We start from the raw sequence: 27,234 nt of genomic DNA on the forward strand, positions 1-27,234 counted from the left end.
TTTTCTTCTCTTCTCTTCTCTTCTCTTCTCTTCTCTTCTCTTCTCTTCTCTTCTCTTCTCTTCTCTTCTCTTCTCTTCTCTTCTCTTCTCTTCTCTTCCTTTCCCTTCCCTTCCCTTCCCTTCCCTTCCCTTCCCTTCCCTCCCTACCCTCCTCTCCTCTCCTCTCCTTTCCTCTCCTCTCCTCTCCTCTCTCCTCCTCTCCTGTTCTCTTTCCTCCCCTTCTGTTTTTGTCTCTGTCTGTCTCTGCCTCTCTCTCTTTCCCCCTTTACCTAGCTGACCACACTTTCTCAGTTATCTTGGCTAGTTTTTCAACCATATCCTGGTCCATAATTGTGAGTATTCTCCAAGACTCAATCCTGGGCCTCTTCTCTCTCCACTCATTCACTTAGTAACCTTATCAGATTCCATGGGTTAAAGGAACATTTCCATACAGATGACTCCCAGATCTGTGTCTTCTCACTCCTCAATGTGTTGACTTCTATTTCCCAAGTTTTATCTTCAGAATATAAACTTCTTGAGGGCAGGAGCAATTTCACTTTTTATTTTGTATCTGCAGGGCCAATAATTATAGGACTTCTTTATATCTGTCTTCTCCCTCATTTTGTAGAGGGTTTTGTAGCTATTTCATAGGGTGAGAAGTGGTTTGATGTATGGAGAAAGTCAGGAAGACCTGGTTTCAGATCCACTTGTGACATATATTGGTTGTGTGGCCCTGGCCAAATGACTTATCTCTGTGCTCCAGGAAGTTCTCTAAGACCACAAGACATAAATAATAATAGCTAACATTTATAAAGCATTGACTATATACTAGTCACTGTGCTCACAGTTTCATAATTATCTCATTTGACCCTCACAACAATCCCTGGGAAACAGTTGCTATTATTATCATCATTCCTATTTTACAGATGAGGAAACTGAAGCAAGAGGAGGCTAAATGACTTGCCTAGGATCACATAACTAGTAAGTGTCAGGGGTCACATTTGAACTCAGGTCTTTCTGACTCCTAGCCTGTATTAATAGAGGGAGTTTTTTCTTCAGGGAGTTCTCTAGACCAGTCATATCTCAGGTTTAGTCCTTCTCTCTCTATTTATTCATAAAGAAGAACTGGAAGGGAACCTCAGAGGTCATCAAATCCAACTTCTAATTTTAGAAATGAGAAAACCGATAGGGAGATTATCGGACTTGTCCAGGGATGCTAAGCTAATAGGTGTCTATAAAGAAATTCAAGCCTAGCTCTTCCTAGTTCCAAGTCCAGTGTTCCATACATAATGTCCCATCACCCACCTTTCTATACCTATACCTCAGTCCTAGAAGCCCCAGAAGAGAATACTATGAGAGGCTGTATAGTACAGTTTGTTCCCATTTCACCTCTGTTGCTTCCAAGTTGCATCTCAACAGGCAAATTCCCTAAGTTTCTTGAGCCTCAATTTCTCCATCTTTAAAATGGAGCTCATAACAGATATCAAGGTACCTTCAGAGATTGTTGTGAGGCTCAGATGAGATGTAAAGTCTTTGCAAACTGTGAAATGCTAAATAAATGTCAGTTTCTATTATTATAATCTACCTTTGTATCCCCAGCATGGAGCACAGGGCCTTGTCCACAGTCTAATAAATGTCTGTTGATTTGCATTGAGTTGAGGCCTCCTCTCCCCCAAGGAAATCATAAATCAGACAAAGTTAGAAATGTTAATCAAACATACACATCTCTCTCACACATACACACACACACACCACACACATTCATCTTCCCAGATGCTGCTCTTGTCTCTGTTGGCCACAGAGAGAAAAGTGGCTGGTATTATCTAGCATTTCTGCCAAGGGTTTTGGTGGATAACAACAACTCTCTTGTTTATAGAACTTTAAGGTCCCCAAATAATTTCCTTCATTACAAACCAACATGGGTAGAAGTAGAATATTCATTATATTTCAGGTGGAGAAACTGAGACATAGAGTAATGAACTGGCTCCTTGTTATTCCATAATCAGATGGGGTAGGATCTGGGTTGGCTCCATGGTAAAAATTTTATAGGCAACTGGAGATTAATGCTGTCTTACTTTAACTCCCCCAGGAATCTGAAAATAATAGGCATCAAATGGATTTCCTACTAGAAGGTGTATTAACCACTGGACTGATGATAGTAGAACCCTAAGAGGCTCTGGGACATGAATCTATGCCTCCAACCTCCAAACCCTGCTTCTTTTATGAGTATCTGAACTTGTTCTTCCATGGGTCATTAGGTCTATAATCCCAGAGCTCGAACAATAAAGATGGGGCAGGTTGGTAGTTACTAAGAAAATTTAGGAAAGTCATATTTGTTTCTTACAGAATAGTGAATATTTCTCTATCAATGTCTTTGGAAGATTTTACCTCCTCCTCATTTCTATGGTCACTATTCTAGTCTAAGTAATGCTGCCTGGATTTCTGTAATAGCCTCCTAAATTGTTCTCCTTGTTTCCATATTCAACCCCTCCCCAATATCCTGCACAGGTGCTATTTGATCCCTTGAGAGATGGAGTTGATTACCTTTCTATCCTTCTTAAAGTCTACAAAGGTTTCCTAATATCTACTAACCAGTCAACAGATCATTCAAGGGACATTTTTTTTTTACCAGATGAAAGTCCAAATTTCTTTCCCTATTTTCAAATCCCAAAGTTATATATAATGAAAAGTCATTTTACATTTCCAAATTTATTTCACTCCCCCATTCCCCCACCCCAAGCTCCTACCGAACTGAATTGACTACTGACTATCCATTACATGTCCTGTAGTTTCCCACCTTCATGTCTTTGCTACATCAATAATACTCTCTCTACTCCAATCTCCCCTGTTAAAACCCCACCCAGTCTTCAATATTTAACTCTTCCAGGAGCCATCCTTGATCTTCTTTACCAGGAGCACTATTTTCCTTTTCTTGTCCTTAAATGTATATCTTTCTTATGCCCTATTTTGTACTATAGCTATGGGTTTTGTATTGTATTTTAGTAGTAGGTTCAAAATTCATTCATTCATTCAACAAACATCTATACTGGATGCAAAGGATTGTCCTAGACTTGGAATATATGTGTACATATTATATAAACATATATATGAAATTTGTCCTTCCTACTTGAAAGATCATGACATCAACAAAGAGGGGGGGTTATCAGCCTCTCTTTTTCCTCCAGAATCATTTGGGTTCAGTGGCCAGATATAAATCACAACAACTGGAGATGACCCTGGATACAAGGCAGTCAGGGTTAAGTGACTAGCCTAAGGTCACAGTTGAGATCTGAACTCAGGTTCTCCTGACTCCAGCATGGGCTCTCTATCCACGGTTCCACCTAGCTACCCACCCCATGCATACCCTACATATATATATGTATATATATATATATATATGTATATATATATATACATATATATGTATATATATGTATATCTACCTCTCTTTATCTGTCTGTCTATCTATCTATCTATCTATCTGTCTATTTAATCACTCAGATTGAATGTTCTTTGAGGGTAGACAATCTTGAAATAGGATTGTATCCTTTGGAGCCCAGAATGTTTCATGTCAATAAACATTTATTAAATACTTATCAGATTTGAGCTCTATGCTCTACATAGTATAGCACTCAATATACTTCTTTGACTTGAATGGAATGATTAGCAGAGGAGTTGTCTACTCTAGAGTACCCAGGTCTTTCCTAGTCTGAAAGGAATAATATTAGCTTATTGGGCAACTTGGATTTTTTAAAAAAATTGATTTTTTTAATTTATGAAATAAAATAAGTATTTCCATAACATAGTAAAATAAAACAAAAATGATTGCATGTGAAACTGCAAATTTAGTATGTACAATTTATTATTCCTTTAAAATATATGAAAAAAGCTATCATGTAACTTTCTTTTTTGTTTTTCTTTAAGAACTCACTCAGAAGGGTCCATCCCAGGCTTCCTTACCCCTCCCCCCACTTTGATAGCTGTCTGTCAGCTGTCATGGGAAACGGGAGGGGGTAAGCTATGACTACTCCCTCTAAGCCACCTCACTTCAGTCCACTTATCCCTATAGCTAAATCAGTCTGTGCCATGAAGAATAGACCCCAGGAGGAAAGATAGCTGCCAACCCTGGCAGATGGTTCCTACCTCCCAAAGTTGACCATCCCCCATGGAATTCCAGTGGGAGTATTGAAGGCTGGCAGAAGCTTCTCTCCAAGTCTGATGACCTTCTTTCGGAAGACCTGCAAAAGAAGATTTAAGATGACTCATTGAACTGTAGACTTAGCAGGATTAGCTCATTGGTCTGGAATGTGTCTATGGCTGAATGCACTTTTACTCAGAGATAGAGACCCTAGAAGGAATGATAAAGTATGTCAGCCATGTACAGAAAGTCTATAGTACCCCTGGCAGGAAAATAACAGTAACCACCATGGTGGGCATTTCCATAGCACCTTCAGCCTTGCAAAGTGTTTTATACAGATGAAATCTTCTGAGCCTAATGACAACCCTGCCACATTATAGGCACTTTATATACTCTTTTCCCCTTCTCTTCCCTAAAAGGAAGTTGGCAATGAGAAAGGTTAAGGGATTCACCATGGTCACACAGCTGGTGTTAAGAGCAGGATTAGAACCTAGATTCATGCCTCCAAACCTGACACTCCTTCCATGTCTTTCCTAGAACATTATATTCCACTGCCTTACCAAGGGAAGTTTCTAAATCTGAACTGATGAATAGCTGGCTAATATCAGGGGCTAGGGAATGATATACTGGGAGCTTTCTGAACAGGCAGGTATCACAACCAACTGTTATACAGCCACTCTTGATAATGACAAACTGGTTTGCAAAGGTATCCCTATAAAAGCAGATAGTACAGGGATTGTCATTCAATCAACCAATAAAAATTTGTTAAGTACCTATTCTATATGAACCAGGCATATAAAGAAAAAAAAGATAATCCTTGCCCTCAAATTCCTATTTTATGGAAGAAACTGAGGCTAGAGAGGTGGAGTAACAACTAATAAGGGTGGGGGACAGTATTCCAACCCATCTCTAGACTCTGAGTGCCCTTTCCACTCCATTGGACCACCCAGTTCAGAATAAATCATGAGGTAACCTGGCTTAGAGAGCAACTAGAGGAATTACATTTCCTCAGCTTCTTCTCTCTCCTATTCTTTAAGAGAAGACTGACAATGTGAGCTTCTCAACACAATCAGACTTGCAAGGCATTCTGCAAAGCTTTTGGAACTAGAGCTGGAAGAGATCTCAGAGGTTATCTATTCATTTTACAGGTGAGGAAACTGAGACCTAGGCAGGTCAAATAAAAAATATCAGAGGCAGGATTTAAACCTCACAATTCAGTGATCTTTCCCCCCCATGATTTGTTCCTCACAGTAGTCCTATAAAGTAGATGCTATTATCATACCTCATTTTGTTGCTGCTGGGATTTTTGGGGTCACTAATTAAAAACAGAATTTGGGATAACTGAGAAGTTGATGGCCACAGAAAAGAATTTGAAGCTCTCTGGGATGTTAAAACTACTTAGGATTTTCTCATGAAATATGGCAAAGTAAACAAGTTAAAAAACTTTTCCTTTCCCTCCCAAAGCAGCAATCACTTTAGCTGGGTTTTATAGCCTTGCCTCATATCTGAGTACTGAGGGCAAAAGGGAAAACCCTCCCCGACTATGTGACCAGAACCAGGTAGAGAGTTGAAGACTGGAGGTTGGAAATGAGTAGACAAGATATACATTTTACATTAAACAATGAAACAATAGGAGTCAATGTACATTTCAAGAGCAAAGACCCTCCACCCATTTAACAAGATTCAACAACATTTATGATTACAGAATTTTGTTTCTACTATATTCATAATTCTCTACCTCAATTTTACAGATGAGAATTCTGAGGATCAGAGAAATAAAGTGGTTTGCCTGTAGTCACACAGTCCTGAAACTGGATTTGAATCCAGATCTCAACTAATACCCCTCTTTCCACTACATCTTGCAGGAAGAATAATGTAGTAAGAGGAAAGTCTTTATTTTATTGGTGAGGGCTGAAACACAGATTATTTTTTCCCTTCTTTTAGGGCATTCTATTTCATTTGGGAATCATTGTACATGTGGGCTTTCAATAGAGCCTCTATGTTACACATGGCCACTAAATTTATGCCAGCAAAGTACAAATTCTTGTACCCAGTATCAAGATGGAAAAACTAAGATGTCAGACCTGGGAATATAACTGAGAACCTGACATTTAAGGCCCAGCTAACTAAGGGTCAAGAGGCTCTTCATATATAATTTAGTCCTAGGTTTTACTGACATCACTGCCTAAATGCACAAAATATATGGGGTCTGCTACCTGCAGTGGATACAGCAGCCCACTTGAAGGTGGTGAGCCAAAATTCTTGAAATATAAGAAGTATCTTCTCCCTTTACCAGATTATGCGCTTCACTGAACCGGGACCTGTCATATTTCACCTGTGTGTCTCTCACAAGAGACAGAGCACAGAGTAGGTGCTTAATAAACTAGTGATGGGTTGGATTGGTCCTGAACCAGCTGAACCCCAGGGACCTATGATATATGTCTATGGAAGAGAAGCACAATCTCTTTCCATGGCCTGTCTAATGGCAGTTGTTTCTATTTGTAAAGGGATTGGGGGAATAGCTCAGCTTTTCCTGGCATCCACTATACCAGGATCTGCCTGGAGAGTGCAAAAAGTGTGAAATGCAGTCACAGGATGTAAATTTTAATTTTAGCCCTGGCAGCTAAGTGACTCAGTAGATAGAGTACCAAGCTAGGATTCAGGAAGACTTGAGTTCAAATCTGACTTTAGATACTAGCTATGGGACTATCACTTAATCTCTATCTGCCTCAGTTTATTCAACTGTAAAATAAGAATAATAATAGCATCTACCTCCCAGGACTCTTATGAGGATCAAATGAGACAATAACACTTAGCACAATGTCTGTCCTCCCTTATTCCTCCCACCCCAAAAGGTTGTTTGACATCTCTGAGCCTCTGTTTCTGCTCTAAAAATGAGAAGGTTGGATTAGATCATCTCTTAAGGTCCATTCATGCTTAATAGTTATGATCATCTATAAAATCCATCTAGGAAGTCCTTAATAAGGCCCTGTATGTTCTGGGAGATGAGAGGGCAAGCATCCTATTGGCAAGACCTTGACCTGCTAGGGAACTCTGTTCTTGCAGTTTCCAGTAATTGGTTTCTGTATCCCTGGTATTATGATGTACCTTGCTCCTGGCTACTGCAGTTGCCCACTGATCCAAGGAGGGCTATCTTGTTCAGCACCACGGCCAGGGGAATCACCTAAGCTAAGAGCCAGGAGCTGATTCAGCATGACTCCAAAAAAAATAGTGCTGAGTCACTAGCTGCTGAACTTCACTGTTCACCACCAAGATGGGCCTACAGAGGTAGCATATGGTGAGAGGCTTAAAGAGGAGGAACAGCAGTGGGGTGGACTGTCTGTAACAGACTGAGTGCTATTGTGGAACCCTGGGGCTAATCCAGCTGTTTGCAGGGTGACTGAGATGGAGGCAGGCTTTATGTGTGGGTAGGTTTAGAGGCATCAGTGGAATTCTCTGTGTCTCTCATAAGTACTTAATAAATGATGTGTCTGTATATATGGGCATATATATACATATATATCTGTCTATTATCTATCTCTACTTCTCTTATTATATCTATTTCTTCCTCTATCTCTACTATCTATCTATCTATCTATCTATCTATCTATCTATCTATCTATCTATCTATCATTTACCTACTGTCTATCTCTACTTTTCTGTCTATATATCTATTTTTTCCTATCTCTACTTCTCTATTTCTTTCTTAGCTATCTACCTACCTACCTATCTGCCTGCCTGTCTATCAATTTATCTGTATACCTACCTCTTTCTAACTCTTTCTCTATCTATCTTCCTTTCTATCTCTATCTACCTATTTCTATTTATTTACCTGCCTATCTATCTTTTTATCTTTATCAATCCTCTCATTGATCTGTTTATCTACCTTACTCTCTCTCTAGGTATCTCTTTGCTTTATTTCTCCCTATCTGTCTGTCTAGCTCTCTTTCTCTCTTTCTCTCCCTTATTCTATCTATCATATATCATCTTGTCTATCATCTATCTTCCTTTCTATCTTTTTCTATCTACTTACTCTCTATCTACCAATCCTTCTGTCTATATCTATCTACATACCTCTTTCTTTCTTTGTCAATTCTTCTATTCTTCTGTCTGTCTGCCTGTCTCTGTCTCTGTCTTTCTTTCTCTCTCTGTCTCTCTCTCTCTCTCTCTTTGTATGAACTGATGCTAAGCAAGATGAGCAGAACCAGAAAAACACTGTACACCCTAACAGCAACATGGGGGTGATGATCAACCTTGAAGGACTCGCTCATTCCATCAGTGCAACAATCGGGAACAATTTTGGGCTGTCTGCAAGGGAGAATGCCATCTGTATCTAGATAAGGAGCTGTGGAGTTTGAACAAAGTTCAAGGACTATTCCCTTTAATTTAGGGAAAAAACAGATATCTTTATTGTCTGATCTTGTTACCTCTTAGACTCTTTGTCTCTTCTTTAAGGATGTGATTTCTCTCTCATCACACTCAATTTGGATCAGTGTACAACATGGAAACAAAGTAAAGACTGACAGATTGCTTTCCGTGGGGGGGTGGGGGGAGGGAAGTAAGATTGGGGGGAAAATTGTAAAACTCAAATAATATCTTTTAATAAAAATAAATTTTAAAAAATTGTTTTTTTCAAGTAATTGGAAGAAAATAAAATTATTTTTTAAAAAGAAACTTTCCTGAGAGACATTAATTTTATGACTTAGATATGAATACTATTATATATGTTTTTATATATAATGCATATAGTATTCTAAGCATATACATGGAAATTATAGAAAGTAGAAATTAGAGAAAGTTTCTTGTAGGTTCTCCCAGAGTATTTTGTTCACAACTCTCAAATTTACATCTCTTGAAATATTGCATTAGTTATTTGAGTTTTTGTCCTATTTCCACCCCTACCCCCCACTACCATTCGCTATTATACTTCCACAAGATCTTATCCAACTTTGAGCCCCATAGAAGTTGGGTGAGGGGCTGAATTATACTTCCCACCACAAAGGCTGGCATGGGATATGATGAATTCTCAGTTAAAATATCCCCCCAGTTCTATTTATTGTGTGATCTTGAATATATGACTTTCCTGCTCTCAGCTTCTCCAAATCACAGAATTTTAAATATAAAAGGGCTTTGCTGGCCATCTGGTCTGACTTACAACTAAGAAGGATCCCCTGACCAACATGCAACAAACGACTATCCAGAAGGAACCCCTTCTATTCAAATAGCCAAGTGTTGTGTAAATGGTGGCTATTATGGGCAAATCATTTTACTTCTTTGAAATCTCAGTTTGCAAATCTGTTAAATGGAGTTATTCACACTTCCATTTCTGAAGTCAAGGGTTGACCCAACTTATTAAACAATTGGACACAAAGACAAATTCCAAACCAAAACTGCATTAGGTTCATGGTATGGATTTTTAGGTCACTTTCCTGAGCAAAAGATAAGGTTGTCCTGCAACAAAAATAAGTCTGGAAGAAATAATAGCTCATGTTTGTTTAGGGAATTACATTTATCTAAATTATTTCAATTGATTGTATGAAGTAGTACTACTTCTTTTCTCCATTTTACAGATAAGAAAACTGAGGCTGAGAGCTGACAGCTAAAAATGTCTGTCAGGAACTGAACTAAGATCTTCCTCATGGCAAATTCAGAACTATTTTTTGAAAGACTTTGTTTATTTTGAGTTTTATAATTTTTCCCTAATATTGCTTCCTCCCCCCCACAGAAGGCAGTCTGTTAGTCTTTACATTGTTTCCATGATATACATTGATCTAAGTTGAATGTGATGAGAGGGCAATTATATCCTTAGGGAAGAAAAATAAAGTATAAGAGATAGCAAAATTATATAATAAGATAATGGTTTTTTTTAATTAAAGATAATAGTCTTTGGTCTTTGTCAGAACTCTATTTTTGTGACCTCTATTTTGTGGCACCTTTTCTCAGTCAACCAACTAGCCTAGCGCCCACCTCTGGATCCTGCCAACCCTATCCAGATGGACTCATCCAAGCAGAGACATGCAAAGGACTCCATGGCCAGAAGCCAGGGCCCCCCAGTTTGTGGCCTCAGCAGACACCCACAGGCTTTTTAGCAGAAGCAGAGTTCCTGAATATTGCAGGCTAGTTTTCTCAGAGAGGTAGCATCTCAGTACTCTCCACCAGGGGGAGAGGGTCAGCCTTCTAGGACCCTTACAGAAAGGGCTATTGGCTGATTCTTAAAATACCTATGGGCAGCCCCTTCTGAAAAGGAGAATGCCCAGTGTCCATTTTGTCTGCAGCTAAGCTGCCAGGGAGCTGCAGACATGGGTGTGGCCTGAGAAAAAAGTATGATGATGATGATGGTAATAATAATAATAATAATAACAATAATAACAGTGGATGGTGATGTATTCATTATAATGGTTCTTACTAAATATCTGTGCTAAGGATTTTACAAGTATCATCATATTTGATCCTCCCCCAAATCCTGGGAAGTAAGTACTATTATTATAATCCCCATTTTACAGACATGCCCAGGGTCATGCATTGAGAGTCTGAGGCCAGATTTGAAGTCCTGACAATAATTCTCCCAGCTGGAGAAATATCTCTACTCAGCCTGGTCTGACCTTGTCCAGCTTTGTGACATCTACCACTAACTACTTTTCTTGTAGATAGATGAAATAACCTGAGTTCAAATCCTGCCTCAGCAACTTATTAGCTATGTGACCCTGGGCAAATCACTTGATCAGCAGTTAGTATAATGCTTGGCCTATTGTTTAATAAATGAATCAGTGACTGAACAGGCCTATTTCCTCACCTGTTAAAACAAGGGTGTTGGACAAGAGATCTCTAAGGTCTCTTCCAGTTCCAGGTCTAAGATTCTTTGTTCATGTAACAAATATAACTAGGAAAACTCTCAAGACCCTCTTCTTGCCCTGTTTCTTGACTGAAGGCTAAAGATTCCTGAAGACAAATATCTTCCCATTCATCTACACTATTTCACTTCCACTGAGAGACCTCAACTCATACTCTACTACTTCCTAGCTTTGGGCCCCGGGGTAAATCTGTGTCCTCATCTGTAAAATGGGGACAAGAGCTCAAATTACAGAACATTTTTTTTATTAACAAAAACCTTTACTGTAGTGGATAGTGTGTTGGACTTAGAATAAGGAAGACCTGGGTTGGAACTTTGTCTCAGACATTCATTAGTTTTGTGCCCATGGACAAGTGATTTAACCTCTGTCACCTGCCATCTGTAAGGTGGGCCTAATCATAGCTCTTACTTGCTTCCCTAAGCTGGTAGAGAACAAAGGTAGGCTAGGAATCTTAGCAGGCCTCATATTCCCCATGAATTTGACAGGACTTTGCCTTATTCAAATCACTAACACTCTCAGAAAGACAGAGGGAAGGAAAGAATGGAGTTGATAAAGTAACCCAGTCAATTGGCCTTGAGTCCTAGTTCTGAGATTTCCCATTTCCTCCTGGCACATCCAGACCATTAACTGGACAGGTGGCCAGACAGGTGCCTCTCTCATCCCTCATTTGGCGATCATTGGGAGACCGGGGAAATTCCACTCTCAGGTGTCCTGAAGCCTGGCGCTCCCATCAAGAATCATTTGGGGACAAATTGGTACAAGTAGTCATCTCTCTTCCGAAGATTACATTTGATCAAGAGAAGCCCGTCAGTGACTTAGGAGGAAAAAACCCAGAAGCTTTTACCTCCAAAACTGACACTGCAGCCCCGGGCTGTCATAATAGTTCAGGGGAAACAGGAAATGATTTTGTGGAGGACAGCTGCGTAGGTGAAGATTGATTTCTCTACAGTCTGACTGCCTTGGCCCTGATGCCCTTCATCAGAAGATGGTTAGAAATATTTGTCTCCAAATGGGGAGGAGGTGGAATGGAATTGGGACTGATTCTCTAGAGGGGCAAACCCCCCCCCCCCCAAAATTAGACTGTGGGGGGAGGGGTAATGGAAACTATAGAATTCTTTTTTTTGTTTGTTGGTTTTTGCAAGGCAAAAGGGCTTGCCCAAGGCCACACAGCTAGGTAATTATTAAGTCTCTGAGACTGGATTTGAACTCAGGTACTCCTGACTCCAGGGCTGATGCTTTATCCACTGCGCCACCTAGCTGACCCTGGAACTATAGAATTCTAAGAGTCCAAAGGGACCTTATGGTCATTGAGAGAAATCAGTTCAGAGAATCATAAACTTTTAGACTAAATCTGGATCTGGGAGGGCAGCATGGCCCAAGAGATAGAGCCCTGGTAAGTCCTGGGTTTGAATTTTACTCTAGAAACTTTTTAACTGTGTGACTCTGGGTAAGTCACTTCTTCCCTTCTTTCTCATCTATAACATGAGATGATTGGACTTGATGCCATCTTGACCTTTGTATCTGAAAATCAGCTCAGAGAATCACAGAATTATAGGATTGGAAGGGACCTTTTGGAGAGTACAGAGTGTTTTGGACTAGAGTCCAAATGCTACTTTTATTTATGTGATTTTGGGCAAGTCACTTCTCTGTTTGGGTCTCAGTTTCCCAATCTGTAAAATGAGGGGGTTGGACTTAATAAGGGCCGAGGTACTTTCCAGATCTAAATTGATGATCCTTTAGTGTTCTCTTCCACAAATGGCCTGTAAGTGGCTTTCCCCTATTCCTCTGAGTCTTCTCTTTTCCTTTTTTTTAAAAGAACATTGCCTTTATTTATTTTATGTTTTTTTAAATTATTTTATTTATTTAAGGCAACGGGGTTAAGTGACTTGCCCAAGGTCACACAGCTAGGTAATTATTAAGTGTTTGAGGATGAATTTGAACTCAGGTTCTCCTGACTCAAGGGCCAGTGCTCTATGCACTGAGCCACCTAGCTTTCCCTGAGTCTTCTCTTTTCTGAGGTAAAACCAGCTCCAAACTGATCCCTAATCTGTCTGACCAGTCATCAAAAAGCATGAACTGAAAGCTTTTTTTTGGATCTGACTGCCTTTTTCTCTCTGAAATGCCCTCTTCTGAATATTGCCCACTTTATCAATGTCCATCCTAAAATGGGGTCCCTAGGAGTGAAAATTGTGCTCTAGGTGTGTTCTGACCAGAGTAGAGGAAAGGTTATAAACATTTATGCAGTGCCTACTGTGTACCAGTCAGTGAACTAACTTTACAAATGTCATACAAGGCCCCTCCCAGTTCTGACATTCCATGTTTCAGGTATTCTAGGCTCCCCGGTTGTGGGACTCTGTCATCCCAAGCATCAAAGGTCTTGACAGTCTTACCTCTTCTCCTGTCAGGTAGTAGGCTGAGAGGAGTCCACCAATATATCGAATGTTCACCTCAAATACAGAAGCATCTCCTTTCTGAAGCATTGGGAAAAGATTGGGAAGATACTTGATAAATTTGGCAGCAAGGTGGTGGTCAGGTCTCCAGGACAAGAGAGAGAGTTATGCAAGGCCACAAGCCCCATCCCAAGCCCTCCCAACACACACACACACACACACACACACACACACACACACACACACACAACCCCAGTTCAGATATCCCAACTTACTGAGATTATAGGTCAATTCTCACAAAATGACAAGACTTAGAGAAGAAAGAAGGAAAGGTTCTCCAAAGTCATCAAGCCCAAACCCTTCTTTTGACAGATGACAAAATGAAGGACCAGACAAGGAAGTGATTTGTCCAAAGCCACACAGCAAGATTGCCAAGCTGTGATCTGAATTCAGACCTGCTGGTACCAAACTGAAGGCTCTTTCCAGTCCTCCCAGCTGCCTCAGAAGGCACACACCCAATCCACAGTTGTAGGTTTTCATAACAGAAAGAGTGGGGTTGGGGTCAGGTCCTGGTCTGGGAGGATCCTGGCAAATCCCAGATGGTGACTTGCCAAGTAAAAATGACTCTTGGCTCCTTCACATCAGTGCAGGCCTACTCCTGTTTGGACCCTCTGGGCTGAGTGCTGGGCAAAGAGGAGGTTGCTTTTCTATCCTTCTAATTTGGACAGTCCTGGCAAACTTGCTCTATTCCAGTTGACTTGGAGGGTGAGCACAGCCCACCTTAATATTCTAGACACATAAGACCAGATCTCTAGAACAGGAAGGGACTTCTTATTAGAAGCTATACAGTCTATCCCTCCTCATTTTACAGAAGAAGAAACTGAGTCTCAGGGAGATAAAATGAATCTGTCTAAGTCAACATGCATAGTGAAGGTCAGAGGCAGAATTTGAACCCAAGTGCTAAAGTCACTACTCTTTTCATCATTATCAACCTTGTACCTTAATTTTTTATTATTTATTTATTTAAATTGATTAATGTTTCATTATTTTATTATTGATTATTATTTCAATATTAAATTAGTATTAATATTTTTATTTATTTTTAATTTTCTCAATTTTTTCAAATTTTAATTAAAAAATTTAAATATATAATCCCTTAAGTTTTGAACCCTTTTCCACTGTTCAGAGTAGACAGGTCAAGGAGAATAGTTTTAGAGAGGTTAAAGAAGGTAGGGATGAGAATTGAGGAGGGCTGAAAAAGATAAGGGGAAAGCAAGTGGTCATTATCAGAGACTGAGACTAAAGAGAAAGGGAGTGTGATGTGATGAAAGGAACATGGGCCTCAAGCTTAGGAGACCCAAGTTCCTGACCTGACTATTTCAAAATGAGCACTGTGACTTGGGTCAGTCCTTTCCCTTTCCTGAACCTCAATTTCCTCAGTGTAAAAGAGGACTGTGTCATTCTTGCTTCATAGAAACACAGTGAGGAAAGGCCTTCACTGATGCTAGACAAGTGTGGAGAGGTGGTGAGTGCTGTTAGGAAGCTGGGTTCAAGCCCTGCCTATCTTCCTTGATTGCCCTGTGTCCCAGACAGCTCTAAGACTAGACACATTGCAGAGCTGCTGACTGTCTGTCTGCATTGGAGAAGGAGGAGGTTTTCTCACTGGGAGATCTCATATTCATAAAATCACAGGTTCACTTGGAAAAAAAAAAAGAAAATCTGACTTTCTATTATGACTGCAGAAAGAGCTCTGGCCTTGGTCTGAATGCAGCCTCTGACATCAGATCTCTGCGTGGGGATAATCATATTCCCATTCCCCAGGGTTACTGTGTGTGTGTGTGTGTGTGTGTGTGTGTGTGTGTGTGTGTGTGTGTCTGTGTCTGTGTCTGTCTCTATGTGTGTCTCTATGTGTGTCTGTGTGCATGGGGAGGGGACTTTGTCAACTGTAAAGGGCCACACAATAAATTAGTTTTATTAGGTATACTTTGAGGGACAAAGGAAGAAGGACAAAGAAAAGGGGAAAAAAAAGGAGAAGGGGAAAGGGAAAAAAGGGAGGGGAGAGAACAAGGAAAAGAGGGAGGAGGTAGACAGGAGCCAACAGCTAGACAAGAGACCCAATCTCTCCCAGATGATCTGAGTCTCCTGGCCTTGAAATCTTCCTAATCCTTAATTTAATAAGGATAATTTCCCTGAGGTTAGAGTCACAAACCCCAGCAGGCCCCTCCCTCTAACTCTGGTGACATCTGATGCTTTTTCCATTGGGCCTGCCCTAAGCTTTCATTATCAATTCTTTTTAAAAAGGCAATGTGCTATTTCGAGAATAGGACTCTAAAGAAAACTAGGATGTAAGGTCCTGCTGGGCCAATAACAAGCAGTGGGGCACCAGCTGATGTCCTGAACGACAGAATTCTGGGGTTTTCTCAGGTTACATGTCCATCCTCCCGCTTCCAGGTAAGTAAGGATGTTGTATGCTGGGGAAGTCATAAATAATATTTCTCTCATTCATTTCACTCCCTTGGGGCCTCCAGAGGCTGTAATGTAGGCGTAGGGACATGTAGAGATCAAGCTGGGAAAATAGGAGTTATATTCTTTGCTAAAATAAAAAAAGTTTAAAGCAAAGCGATTTGATTCTCTTATAGGAAAGGAAAGAGAACCAGGCTGAGTCAGAAAAACTGAGTTTGAGTTTTTGCCTCTGTAATCATGGCCCTGGTCATGGCACTAGTCTTTAAGTCTCTGTAGAATGAGAGGGATAGACCAGGTGGGTTCTAAGATTCCCTCCAGCTCTCACATTCTACCTTCTGAAGTTCTTTCTAGTTTTTCCATTCTGAATTTTAGTGTTCTATATTTCAAAGTCCCTTTTGGTACAAATATTCTATGTTCTTAGTTATTTTTCAGCTCTGACATTCTGTGTTCTAAGGTACGTCCCAGTTCTGACATTCTCAGTTCTAAGGTCCTTTGTAGATATGATATTTTGTTCTAAGATCCCTTCCAATTCTGACATTCTACCTTCTAAGCACCTCCCTCCCCAACACAGCTCTGATATTCTATGTTCTAAGGACCTTCTCAGTTCTGATGTTCTCTATTCTAAAATTCTTTCTACTTCTGACATTGTGTGTTCTAAGGTCCCTTCCAACTCTGACATTCTATGTTCTAAAGTTTCACCCCCCAGCTCTGACACTTTCCACCCCCGGCTCTGACACTGGGTGTTCTCTTATCCCTCCCAGCTTTGACACTGCATGTTCTAAGATCCCATTCAGTTCTGAATTTTATGTTCTAGGGATCATCCCAGTCCTGATATTCTTGGTTCGAAGGTCCTTTCTAGTTCTGACATTCTGGGCTTAATGTCCATTAAGCTCTGACAGTCTGTCTTCTAGGGTCTAAGTTATGACATTCTATTTTCTAAGACCCTACCTGCTCTGACATTTTATGTTCTAAGGTTCCTCCCAGTTGTGATATTCTAGGTTTCAACATTCTATGTCCTAGGGCCCCTTTGAGCTTTGACATATAAGATTCTACAACTCACCACATCCAAGTCAAAGCTGTTCTCCACCCAGTTTTTGGCCTCTTGGAACTCGTCCGTCAGCTCCATGATATACAGAGTGTCTAAGGCATCAATGATTGTAGCCCCACCAAGACCTCCTGCAGGGACAAAGAAATAGCAACTTGACTAGGGTTCATTCCCTTCCTTTCCCACCATATCTTTGAAAACAAAACTTCCAAACTTTTTTTTCACCCTTAAAAAAGACAAGGGCAATCTTAAGCTTCTTGTGGCAGCTGACTCCTTTGGAAACCAGAGCTAAGGTAGAGCCCAGAGTATCACCCAGGAGTTCATCTCAACTTGCCCTGTTTAGAATGTACAGGAGGAAAATTATTTGGCACTTTAGGGGACAGGCAGCAGTTTCATAAGCTGTCTCTTCTCTGGCCCCTCTGCCTCCTCTATTCAAGTTGATATTTTTAATAAGCACCTACTATGTGTCAGTCTTTTTGTAGTCTGTTCTCAAGGAACTTGCAGTTGAATGGGAGCAGCTATGACTTATACCAATAAGTACATGTGATGGAACCAAAGAAAAAGTGCAGACAAAATGTTCTATGACAGTTTGAGGTGGGAGAAAGAATATTTACATTTCAATGAATAGGGCTGAAGAGGGGGAAGGAAACAACCAAGGATGTCTTAATGGAAAAAGCACCTGAACAGGACCAGGAAGGATTACAGTTGTATATATACTAAGATGCTAGAATGCCACACATTGTGCAGGGGAACTGGACAAAGAGGTTTGTGCATGTATACAGCATGGGGATAATTGTGAAACATAGGTAACTGGGACCAAAAAGACGAGGTAAAACTGTGTGGGTTAGCATCCCTTTGGTGGAAGAGAGCTAAAGACTTCCACATTGTTTAAGAGGGGCACACTCCTTTCCTCCTTCCTTTCTCCCTCTCTCCAGCCTTCCCTCCATCTATTCTTCCCTTCCTTCCTTTATTTCCTCCCTCCTTGTTTCCTCCCTCCCTCCCCTTTTCCTTTTTCCCTTTCCCTTCCCTCTCTCCATCCTTTCCTCCTTTTTTCCTTTCCCTCCTTCTTTCCTTCCCTCCTTCTATACTGTTTCAGAGGGTTGGACTAGGACCACTAGAATGTAAGCTCCTTGAGAACAGACACTGTTTTCCAGCTCATCTTTATATGCCCAGCATGGCACTGACCACTGTGTGTTGAATTGTACTGAATCTGGTAGAAATGAAAAGGAATCAGATATTAACTTGAGATAACAGAGCTTCCAATAATGAAACGGACTGCCCCAGGGGGTAGTGAGTCACTACTACTAAACAGAGGCTAGACAACCACTTCCAGGATCAAACAGAATACTGGACCAGATGACCCTTAGGGCTTCTCCCAGTCTAAGATTCTTTGCTTCATCAGGGAAAGTTTTATGGAAGAGCTCAACTCAAATTCCATCTCCAAAAGAAGGCTTCCTTGATTCCTCCAACTGCTAGAGCCACACTCACCAGTCTCTGTTCCAATCACCATACATTGGTTTTCCCTATATGAAGTGGCAAAGTGGATAGAATCTCAGGTCTGGAGTAAGGAAGACCCTGAGATCAAATCCAGTCTCAGATACTTACTAGCTGTGTGACCCTGTACAAGTTACTTCACCCCATTTGCCTTGGTTTCCTCATCTGTAAAATGAGTTGGAGAAGGAAATGGCAAATCACTCTAAGATCTTTGCCAATAAAACCCCAAATGGAACCAGGAAGAAGAGTCAGACATAAATGAAACAGCTCAACAACATGATGGGGTTGGACTAGATAACCTTAAGGTCAAAATCAATCAATCATCCTAAGAACTCTCATTTCTAGACAAGTCTAAGATTTACAAAACACTTACAATTGCCCTCTGACTTTCATTTTGAAGGAGGAAGAGCAAGTATTATTCTATTTTTCCAGACCAGAAAGAGAACAAGTGCCTCCCTCAAGGTCCCACAGCTAGTCTAATGATACATGGATTAGTGACAGCAACAAAGGCAGAGGGAGGGTATGTCTGTTCCCCTCCTCAACAACTCTGGGGGACAAGCAGGAAATAGCCTTTAATAGAAGTAAGCCTCAGGGGAGACTCAAGCTAGACATGGTGAGGGCTTGTCCCCTCTCTATCTGGAGCCTTCTGTAAAAGGATGATGGGAAGGGTCAGTTAGGTGGTGCAGTGGAAAGAGCATCAGCCCTGGAGTTAGGAGGACCTGAATTCAAATCCAGCTTCAGACACTTAATACTTACTTAGCTGTGTGACACTGGGCAAGTCACTTAACCCCATTGCTTTGTAAAAAATAATAATAAAAAAGGATGGTGTGAGAAGCCTATTTCCAGCATTATGGGATGTAAAGAGGAATGCGCTAACTGGAGGAATGGGCAGCATGGAGAAACTGGGCAGCTTCCCAGATTCTTCTGAGTCAGGCCTTCCTTGTGTGGCTTCATTATTTCTCTTTTGGAGCAAATTCCCAGAATATTGAGTATTCCCATACTTAAAAGGTCAGTATGCAAACACATCCAAAAAATTCAAAGAGAAATGACTTTTTGACTTAGGACCATCTACCCTTATGGATTATCCATACTGTGACCACCCTCTGTAGGTTCTAATAATTCTTCACATTCAGAGTATCCCTTGCAGCTCTAAATTTCCTTTCTCTCCATCATTTCTATACTCCCTCAGTCAAATCATCAACCCCATCAAAGACCATGTCCTGGAGGAATTTCCATCCTGGAGATCCACTATCTGTTCCCTTTCTCTCCTTCCCCATTTCTGAAACTTGAAAGCCAACACCAAGTCAGCTCTACATTGTTCTTAGAGGGGGTAATCCCAAACCTTCAGCCTCTCTTTATCTTTAAGGAGTAAAGTGCCCCTCCCTGGAATCACTCCCATGAGTTCATGAGGAGTTGACATGAAGATGAAGTTGAATTATTTTTTTGTGAAAGAACTAAGACCAATGGGTTCAAATTAGAGGGAGTCAGAGATATACCAACTAGAATTGTCCTATAATGAAACTTGGGCTGCCCTGTGAGACAGGGAGCTTCCCATCACATTGAGGATTCATAAAGTAACTGAATGACCACTTATGAAGGATTGTACAAGAGGAATTCTTGCTTCAGGAGGGGTTACATTGGATGACCTCTAAAGTCCCTTCCACCTCTAACACTCTAAGATTTTAATCAGCGCATTAAAGTATCATATTTAATTCTCCTTGAGACAAAGATACTATTCTACTCTTTCAAAATTGAGGAAGATGAGGTCTAGAAATTTTCAGTGGAATGTTAGGTCAGAAATGAGTCAGAACTGAATCTATGCATCATTCAATTCTGCCTCAGATAAAACAGAAAATGTAAACAACTGTCAAGTCCCTTTACCTCAGTTTCCTCATTTGAAAAAAAGAAGAGAATTAAAATATATGGCTTCTGAGGGCCCTTCTGACTCTTGATTTATCATCCTGTGATCCTAATTGATTTGTCAAACTCCCATTTTTCTTAGTTTCTGATAAATCAAATATTAATAATTCATTTTGATCAGAAACCCAAGCTACAAATTCTCATCCCGAGAGGTCTTTCTTCTTCTTCTTCTTCTTTTTTTTTTTTTTTTGGTACGGCAATGGGGTTAAGTGACTTGCCCAAGGTCACAGAAGCTAGATAATTAAGTGTCTGAGGTCAGATTTGAGCTCAGATCCTCCTAACTCCAGGGCTGGTGTTCTATCCACTGTACCACCTAGCTGCCCTGGGGTCTTGCTTCTTGAAGGAATCTCAACAATTATAGTTTTTATACTTTGGGGAACCTTACCAATCATTTAGCCCAACTCTCTCATTTTACAGATAAAGAAACTGAGGCCCAGAGAGGCCTTTATCTAAAACAATAGCCAATAGAAATGGAACTAAAACTCAGGTCTGTGGACCCCAAATCTACCACATTTTGTCTATTTCAAGCCATCTGTTACTCAAACAAAAATTCCTCCTTCAACATCTGAAGATGAAGAAATCACAAGGAATCTTAAATAAATTCAGTTAATCTGTTTTTGATTCAGACCCTTCCTCATCTCTTACCTGTAATGAAGATGCCTCCTAATTGGTCTCTCTGCTTCTAGTCCTTCCCCTCTAGTTCATTCTTGCTTTAAATAGCTGTCAAAATAATCTTTCTAATATTCAGGTTTGACCAACTCAATACCCCCCTACCTCACTCAAAAACTTTTAGTGGCTCCCTTTTGTCTCTAGATGAATTACAAATTACAAATTAGCCTGGTCTTTAAGGTCCTCCACAATCTGACTTGACTGAGTAATGGGAGAAAGAATAAATGAAAGAATAAATGCTTATTATAAAATAGAATGAGTCACAACTTGTTTTGGTATCTTGTTTGATGCCCATCTGGAATTTTTAAAAATATGATGCCAAATTCCTCTTAGATCCCAAAGGGGAGTGGAGACAGAATCTTGTGTCTCGTTATAGAAAATCAGCAGGGGCTGAACTTCTAGGGCTGTGCCAGACCCCAAGCTCTTGTCCTGATGGTGACCTCAGTGAAGTCAGCAGGTAGTGCCTCCAGTTACATTTTCCCTTCTAAACAGCTAGCATCCTTTGCAATGGATCTCTCTATGACTCACAGAATGGAAGACAGCCTGCTGGATAAGTTGGCAAGTCTTCCTCACCCATTCTCATGTTCCTAATTGCTCTCTTGGTTGATTTCACAACATCTTGGTGGGATGAGGTCCAGGTATGCACTTAGAAATCCTTTCACTTGAGACCAAAGGCTACTCAAGGAGGCCCATTAGGCACAAGAGGCACAAGAGGTGTGTTGCCTAAATTCAACTGGATTTCAATTGCTGTCTGCTCCAGGAAGCAGGTTCATCTTTTTGTTTATGGCATTTAAAAGTTTATGAATTATTGAAGGATCTGGAGGGAGCTCAAGCAGTTAGCCACAAATTCATTGTGTTCTTCTGGACAAGTCATTTTTTCTCCATTTTGGGTGTGTGTGTGTGTGTGTGTGTGTGTGTGTGTGTGAAGAACTTAAATGAATGGATTGTAAAGTCCTTCCAAGATCTAATATTCTATGTTCTAAGGGTATTCCTAGATCTGACATTCTAGATTCTAAGGTCCCTTTCACCATAAAATTCTATGTTCTAAGCCTCTTTCAGTTTTGATATTCTGGGTTCTAAGACCCCTCCCAGATCTGACATTCTGTTTTAAGGGAGCTCTGATATTTTAAATTCTAAGATTCATAAAGTTCTGACATTCTATGTTCTAGAGACCCTTCTCAGTTTTGACATTCTGTATACTACATCTCCTCCCAGTTCTGACATTTTGTTTTCCATGGGCCCTTCAAGCTTATTCTGTGTTCTAAGGCCCCGCCCAACTCTGACATTCTATGATCTGAGGCCACTGAAAGTACTGACATTTCAATGTTCTAAGGTCTCTTACAGTCCTAATGTTCTATATTCTAAGGACCCTCCCAGCTATCAAGTTCCATATGCTACAAAGTCTGCTTTTAAAGAGGAAGCAAGAGTCTTGGATGTGGAATCAGGGACTCTGTTTTGTTTCTTTTGGTTCAAGCTCTCCCATTTACCAGTTATCCAACCATGGGCAAGTAATTTAACCTCTCTGGGACCCAGATTCTTCATTTATAAAATAGAAGGCTAATGAGGAAGATTCTGAAATCCCTTCCAACTTTAAAACACTGGGACTCTTGCCAGGTTCTGGAGTCTTCATTATCTCAGTTTCCAGCTTTCTTCCACCTTTCCATATAAAAAAGGCAATATTGCTCTGTCTCTACTAATACAAACCAAAGACAAGACATAGTTGAGGGCTTCATATAGGACTGACTCTTCCATTAAGATCAATGGAAGCTCAACATGAACACGACAGTATATAAAATGTACGTGTGGTACTCTAAGCCTGTAAATAAGGATAATAATAACTATTTCATAGGGGAGAGAGCAGGGTATAGAAGAAAGAATGCCACTCTGAAGTCAGTGGACCTGAATTCAAGAAAACTTTCTTCTTCACTTATTCCCTATGTCAAACAGCAAGCATTTATTAAGTACCACTGTATATCAAACACTACCAAGTGATAAGGCTATCAAGAAGGCAAAGACAAGGCATTCTGCTGGTTAGATACAAGATATCCAGGTGCCTAAATAAGATACAAAATATAGACAGAGAAGATATAAGATAATTTCAAAAAGGTAGGCCAAGAGAGCTGGGAAAAGAAGGCAAGATTTAGCCCATCTTTTTTTTTATATTTTGGTATTTTAGCAAGGCAATGGGATTAAAGGACTTGCCCAAGGTCACACATGTCTGAGGTCATATTTGTTTGAACACAGGTCCTCCTGACTCCAGGGCCGGTACTCTATCCATTGCACCACTTAGCTGTCCCTTACTCCAAGTTTTGAAGGAAGGTAAAGAACCCAGAAAGGGATGTAAAGGGGGGGAAGCTTTCCAGGCATGGAGGGACAACCAATAAAAGGGAATAAAAGCTGGAGATGGAGTACCCTGTGCATGAAGGACAGTGTCATTGGTTTGCAACCAAGTAGAAGCCTGGAAAAGTAAGAAGGGGCCAGTATAAACATATAAAAGGACTTTAAAAGGGAGGTGGCATAATGGATAGAGCATTGGGCTTTGAATCAGGAAGATTCATCTTCATGAGTTCAAAATCAGTCTTAGACATTAGCTATGTGACAATGGGCAAGTCATTTAACCCTATTTGCCTCAGTTTCCTCATCCATAAAATGAGCTACAGAAGGAAATGGTAAATCACTCCAGCATCCTTGCCAAGAAAACCCTAAATAGTATCACAAAGTTTCAGACATAACTAAAATGACTGAACAATCAAAAGAGCTAATAGGGAGCCATTGGAGTTTATATTGTGGGGAAGTGACATGGTCAAACATGTTTTAGGAAGATCCTCTTGGTGGCTGAACAAGAGAGTGTACTAAAGGTGGGGGTGGGGAGGACTTGTGGTGGATAGAAGGCTTATGCAGCAGTCTTTGCATGAGTTGATGAAGGGCTTGCACCAGGGTAATGACAGTAGAAATGGAGAGTAGGGGAAATAATTTCCTTAGATCTCAGTTTCTTTATTCATGAGATTGGGGGTGGGATGATATGACTCTGAGGTTGTTTTCAAGTTCAAAATTTATGATCCTATGAAAGAACTTGTGAATGAAGAAGGATCAGCACAACATGATCCTCCTGTTAGAGATGGAGAAACTGAGGCTTCCACAATCATTATGCTTATTGTCTCTACTTTTCTTCCAACTTTCTACTTTCTTTAAACCAAACCAGATCTCTCTTAGGCCACCAAAAACCTCAATCGCCAAATCTTATAGCTTTTTCTTGTCTTCAACCCTCCTCACTTCTCTGCAACATTTGATATGACTGAGCAGCTTTTAAGTGGAGCAGTGGATTTGAAGTCAGGAAGACCTGAGTTCAACACTAACCTTAGATACTTATTAGCTAGGTAATTCAGAACAAGTCATTTAACCTCAGTGTTTCAATTTCTTCAACTGCAAAATGGGGATAATAAGAGCTATTATAAGAATTGAGGTCAAGAATCATTTTTGTGGGATGGTATTTGTCCCTAGTACCTAGTATAGTGCCCATCAAATTTATTATTGCACTTAAGACTTTATTATGTTTCAGGCATTGTGATAAAGACTAATGGGGATTGGGGGTGGGGTGGGGACAAAGAAAGGCAAAAACTCAGAACCTGTTTTCCAGGAGCTCCCATTTTAATTGAGGAAGCAACTTGTAAATTACTAGGGACATACAAAAGATATACAGAGTATATTTGATTGTCTCAAAGGGAATCTCAAAGAGAAGAATTTGAGATTTGGACAAGCAAAAGGTAATATTTGAGTCAGGACTTAAAGGAGGCCCCAGAAACTAGGAGATGGGGGTGAGGAGAGAGAACATTCCAAGGATGGTGGACAGTCAAATATGGAGTCAGAATATGATGGGTCTTTAATGCAGAAGAATAGTAAGGAGACTTGTAGCGCTGTATTGTAGAGTGTATGGAGAGGAGCTGAGTATAAAAGACTGATGAGGCAGGAAACAGCCATCTGGTAAGGAGTCAGAACACCAAATATAGATAGGATTTTGTATTTAATTCTGAAGATATTAGGAAACCACTAGAGTTTAAGTAATGAGATAACATGGCTAGACCTGTGCTTTAGGAAGATGATATTGGCAGCTCTTAAGAAATGAATGTTGTTGGCTTGAACCTGCTCAAGGTCATAGGATCTGAGATCTGGAGCTGTAAGATTTCAAAAATTCATCTAGTTCAACCCCTTGATTTCCAGACTAGGAAACTGAGGTCAGAGAGGTCAATGGCTTACCTAAAAATCACAAAGGTCATAAATATTAGAGGAAAGATTTAAAACTAGGTCTTTTGATTTCCACCCCAGCATCTTTCCAATGTATCTCTCTAAGTAGCTAAAAAAAAAAAAACAGTTCACAATGAACCTTGATCCTGGACTCCAGGGTCTAAAACTCTCCTCCCTACCTTTGAGCTTTCCTTGTTTGGAGGAAAAGTGAGTTAGGATGCAGTCAATTTGAAGTCAAGCCATACAAATATGTTCCAGCTTTGAGACAATAAGGAATTGAGAGTAAGATTGGAGTGGCAGATTGAGAGAGGACAAGCTGAAGGCTTCCATTAAGGCAAGATGGCAGGGCAGGCCTCATGGTGAGTATACTAGATGTGAACTAGGTGGGATTGGGACTTGGCCTAGAAACAATGCCAACCCTTCAGGACAAATTTAAGACATTTATTTTCCATTATTTTTATTTTTTGATTTCAATATATTTTTTAAAATTTTCTCTACCTCCTCTTTCTCCTACACCCTCTCCCACTAAATAGCATCAAAAAAGAAAAATAAATCCCTTATATACATGTCTAATAAAGCAGAGCAAATTGTTTTCATTGGCCAATTCAAAAAATGTATGTCATATTCTGTATTTTGTATCCATCACCATTTTGTCAAGGGATGGGAAATGTGTTTCATCTCTGGTCTTCTGGTGTCATGATTTATTGTTGAATTGATCAGCATTTAAAGTCCTTCCGTTTCTTTATAATGTGGTTATTGTATAATTTTTTCTCCAGGCTCTGCTCACTTCATTTTGAATAGGTTCACATATTCTTCTCACTTTTCTCTGACACTGTCCATTTTGTCATTTCTTATAACACAATACTGTTCCATTACATTCACATACCACACATTGTTTAGACATTCCCCAATAGGTAGGTACCTTCTTAACTTCCAGCTCTATGCTATCACAAAAATGAATATAACTATTTTTGTACATATATTTTTTTCTTTCTTTAATTTCGTTGGGATATGTGCCTAAGAGTATAGCTAGGCTTAAGGATGTGTATGATCTTTTCAAGATAGTCCCAAATTGTTTTCCAGAATGGCTGGATCAATTCCTATCCCGATTAAAAATGCATTGATGTTCCTATTTTCCCACAGCCTCCCCAACATTTACCATTTTCCTTTGCATCACTTTTGCCAATCTAGTGGGCCTAAAGTGAAACCTCAGAGTTACTTTTAATTTGCATTCCTCTGATTATTAATGTTTAAGAGCATTTAAAAAATATGGTCTTTGATAGCTTGACTTTTTCCCTTCCAAAACTACTTGTTCATATCCTTTGACCATTTTTCTAGTGGGGAATAGCTCTTGTTATATATTTGAATAAATTTCTTTTGTATCTTGTAAATGAGATATTTATTAAAGAAACATGCTGTAAAGATTTTTTTCCTAGTTACTTCAATTGTATTGGGTTTTTTTTTTGTAGAAAAACATTCAAATTTTAATAAAAATTTTCCCTTTCATCTTCTATGTTCCTCTCCCTTGTCTGGTCCTGCATTCTTCCCTTATCCAGAAACAAAAGCTCACTTCTCAAAAATACTTATGAAATCCCCCTCTTATATTACTATTACTATTTTACTATAGCATACCCTTGCAAAATGTTGGTCTATACTTAATTTCTGTCTGACTGCTTTCCAGTTTTCCTAGCAATTTTTGTTGACTAATGAGACTTTACATCAGTAACTGGGGTCCTTGGGTTAATTGAACACAAGCTACTGTGTTTGTTTACCTATGTATGTTGTGTATCTAATCTGTTCCACTGATCAACTTCTCTATTTTCTATGCAGCACCAAATTGTTTTGATGATTACCACTTTGTGGTATAGATCTTGGGACCTCATTATTCTTAAGCACTATTAAAAGCATCAATAAAATCCTTAAAACTTAAGGAGAGGAGTTCTACATTCTTTCCTGCCTCCACTGATAGAAGAATATAGGGTTTTCTGAAGTTTGAAATGTGTAAACAATTTGGTCTATGCCCTGGGATCTTTTTTTGGGGGT

The 27,234-nt window shown here is 39.9% G+C and overlaps 1 protein-coding gene across 2 annotated transcripts in view; it reads right to left on the minus strand.

The window, feature by feature from the left end:
- Positions 1-27,234, minus strand: part of MAN1C1 (mannosidase alpha class 1C member 1) — a 222,013-nt gene that overhangs the window by 43,576 nt on the left and 151,203 nt on the right. For both annotated transcript variants that reach the window (XM_074218080.1, XM_074218081.1), the window contains exons 3-5: positions 16,882-16,997; positions 13,359-13,439; positions 4,123-4,217 (exon numbers count right to left, since the gene is read on the minus strand). In XM_074218080.1, the coding sequence (XP_074074181.1) occupies positions 4,123-4,217; positions 13,359-13,439; positions 16,882-16,997 (292 nt within the window). The remainder of the gene's footprint in view (positions 1-4,122; positions 4,218-13,358; positions 13,440-16,881; positions 16,998-27,234) is intronic.

Source organism: Macrotis lagotis, chromosome 1 (genome assembly GCF_037893015.1).
Source record: "Macrotis lagotis isolate mMagLag1 chromosome 1, bilby.v1.9.chrom.fasta, whole genome shotgun sequence".
Lineage (NCBI taxonomy): Eukaryota > Metazoa > Chordata > Mammalia > Peramelemorphia > Peramelidae > Macrotis > Macrotis lagotis.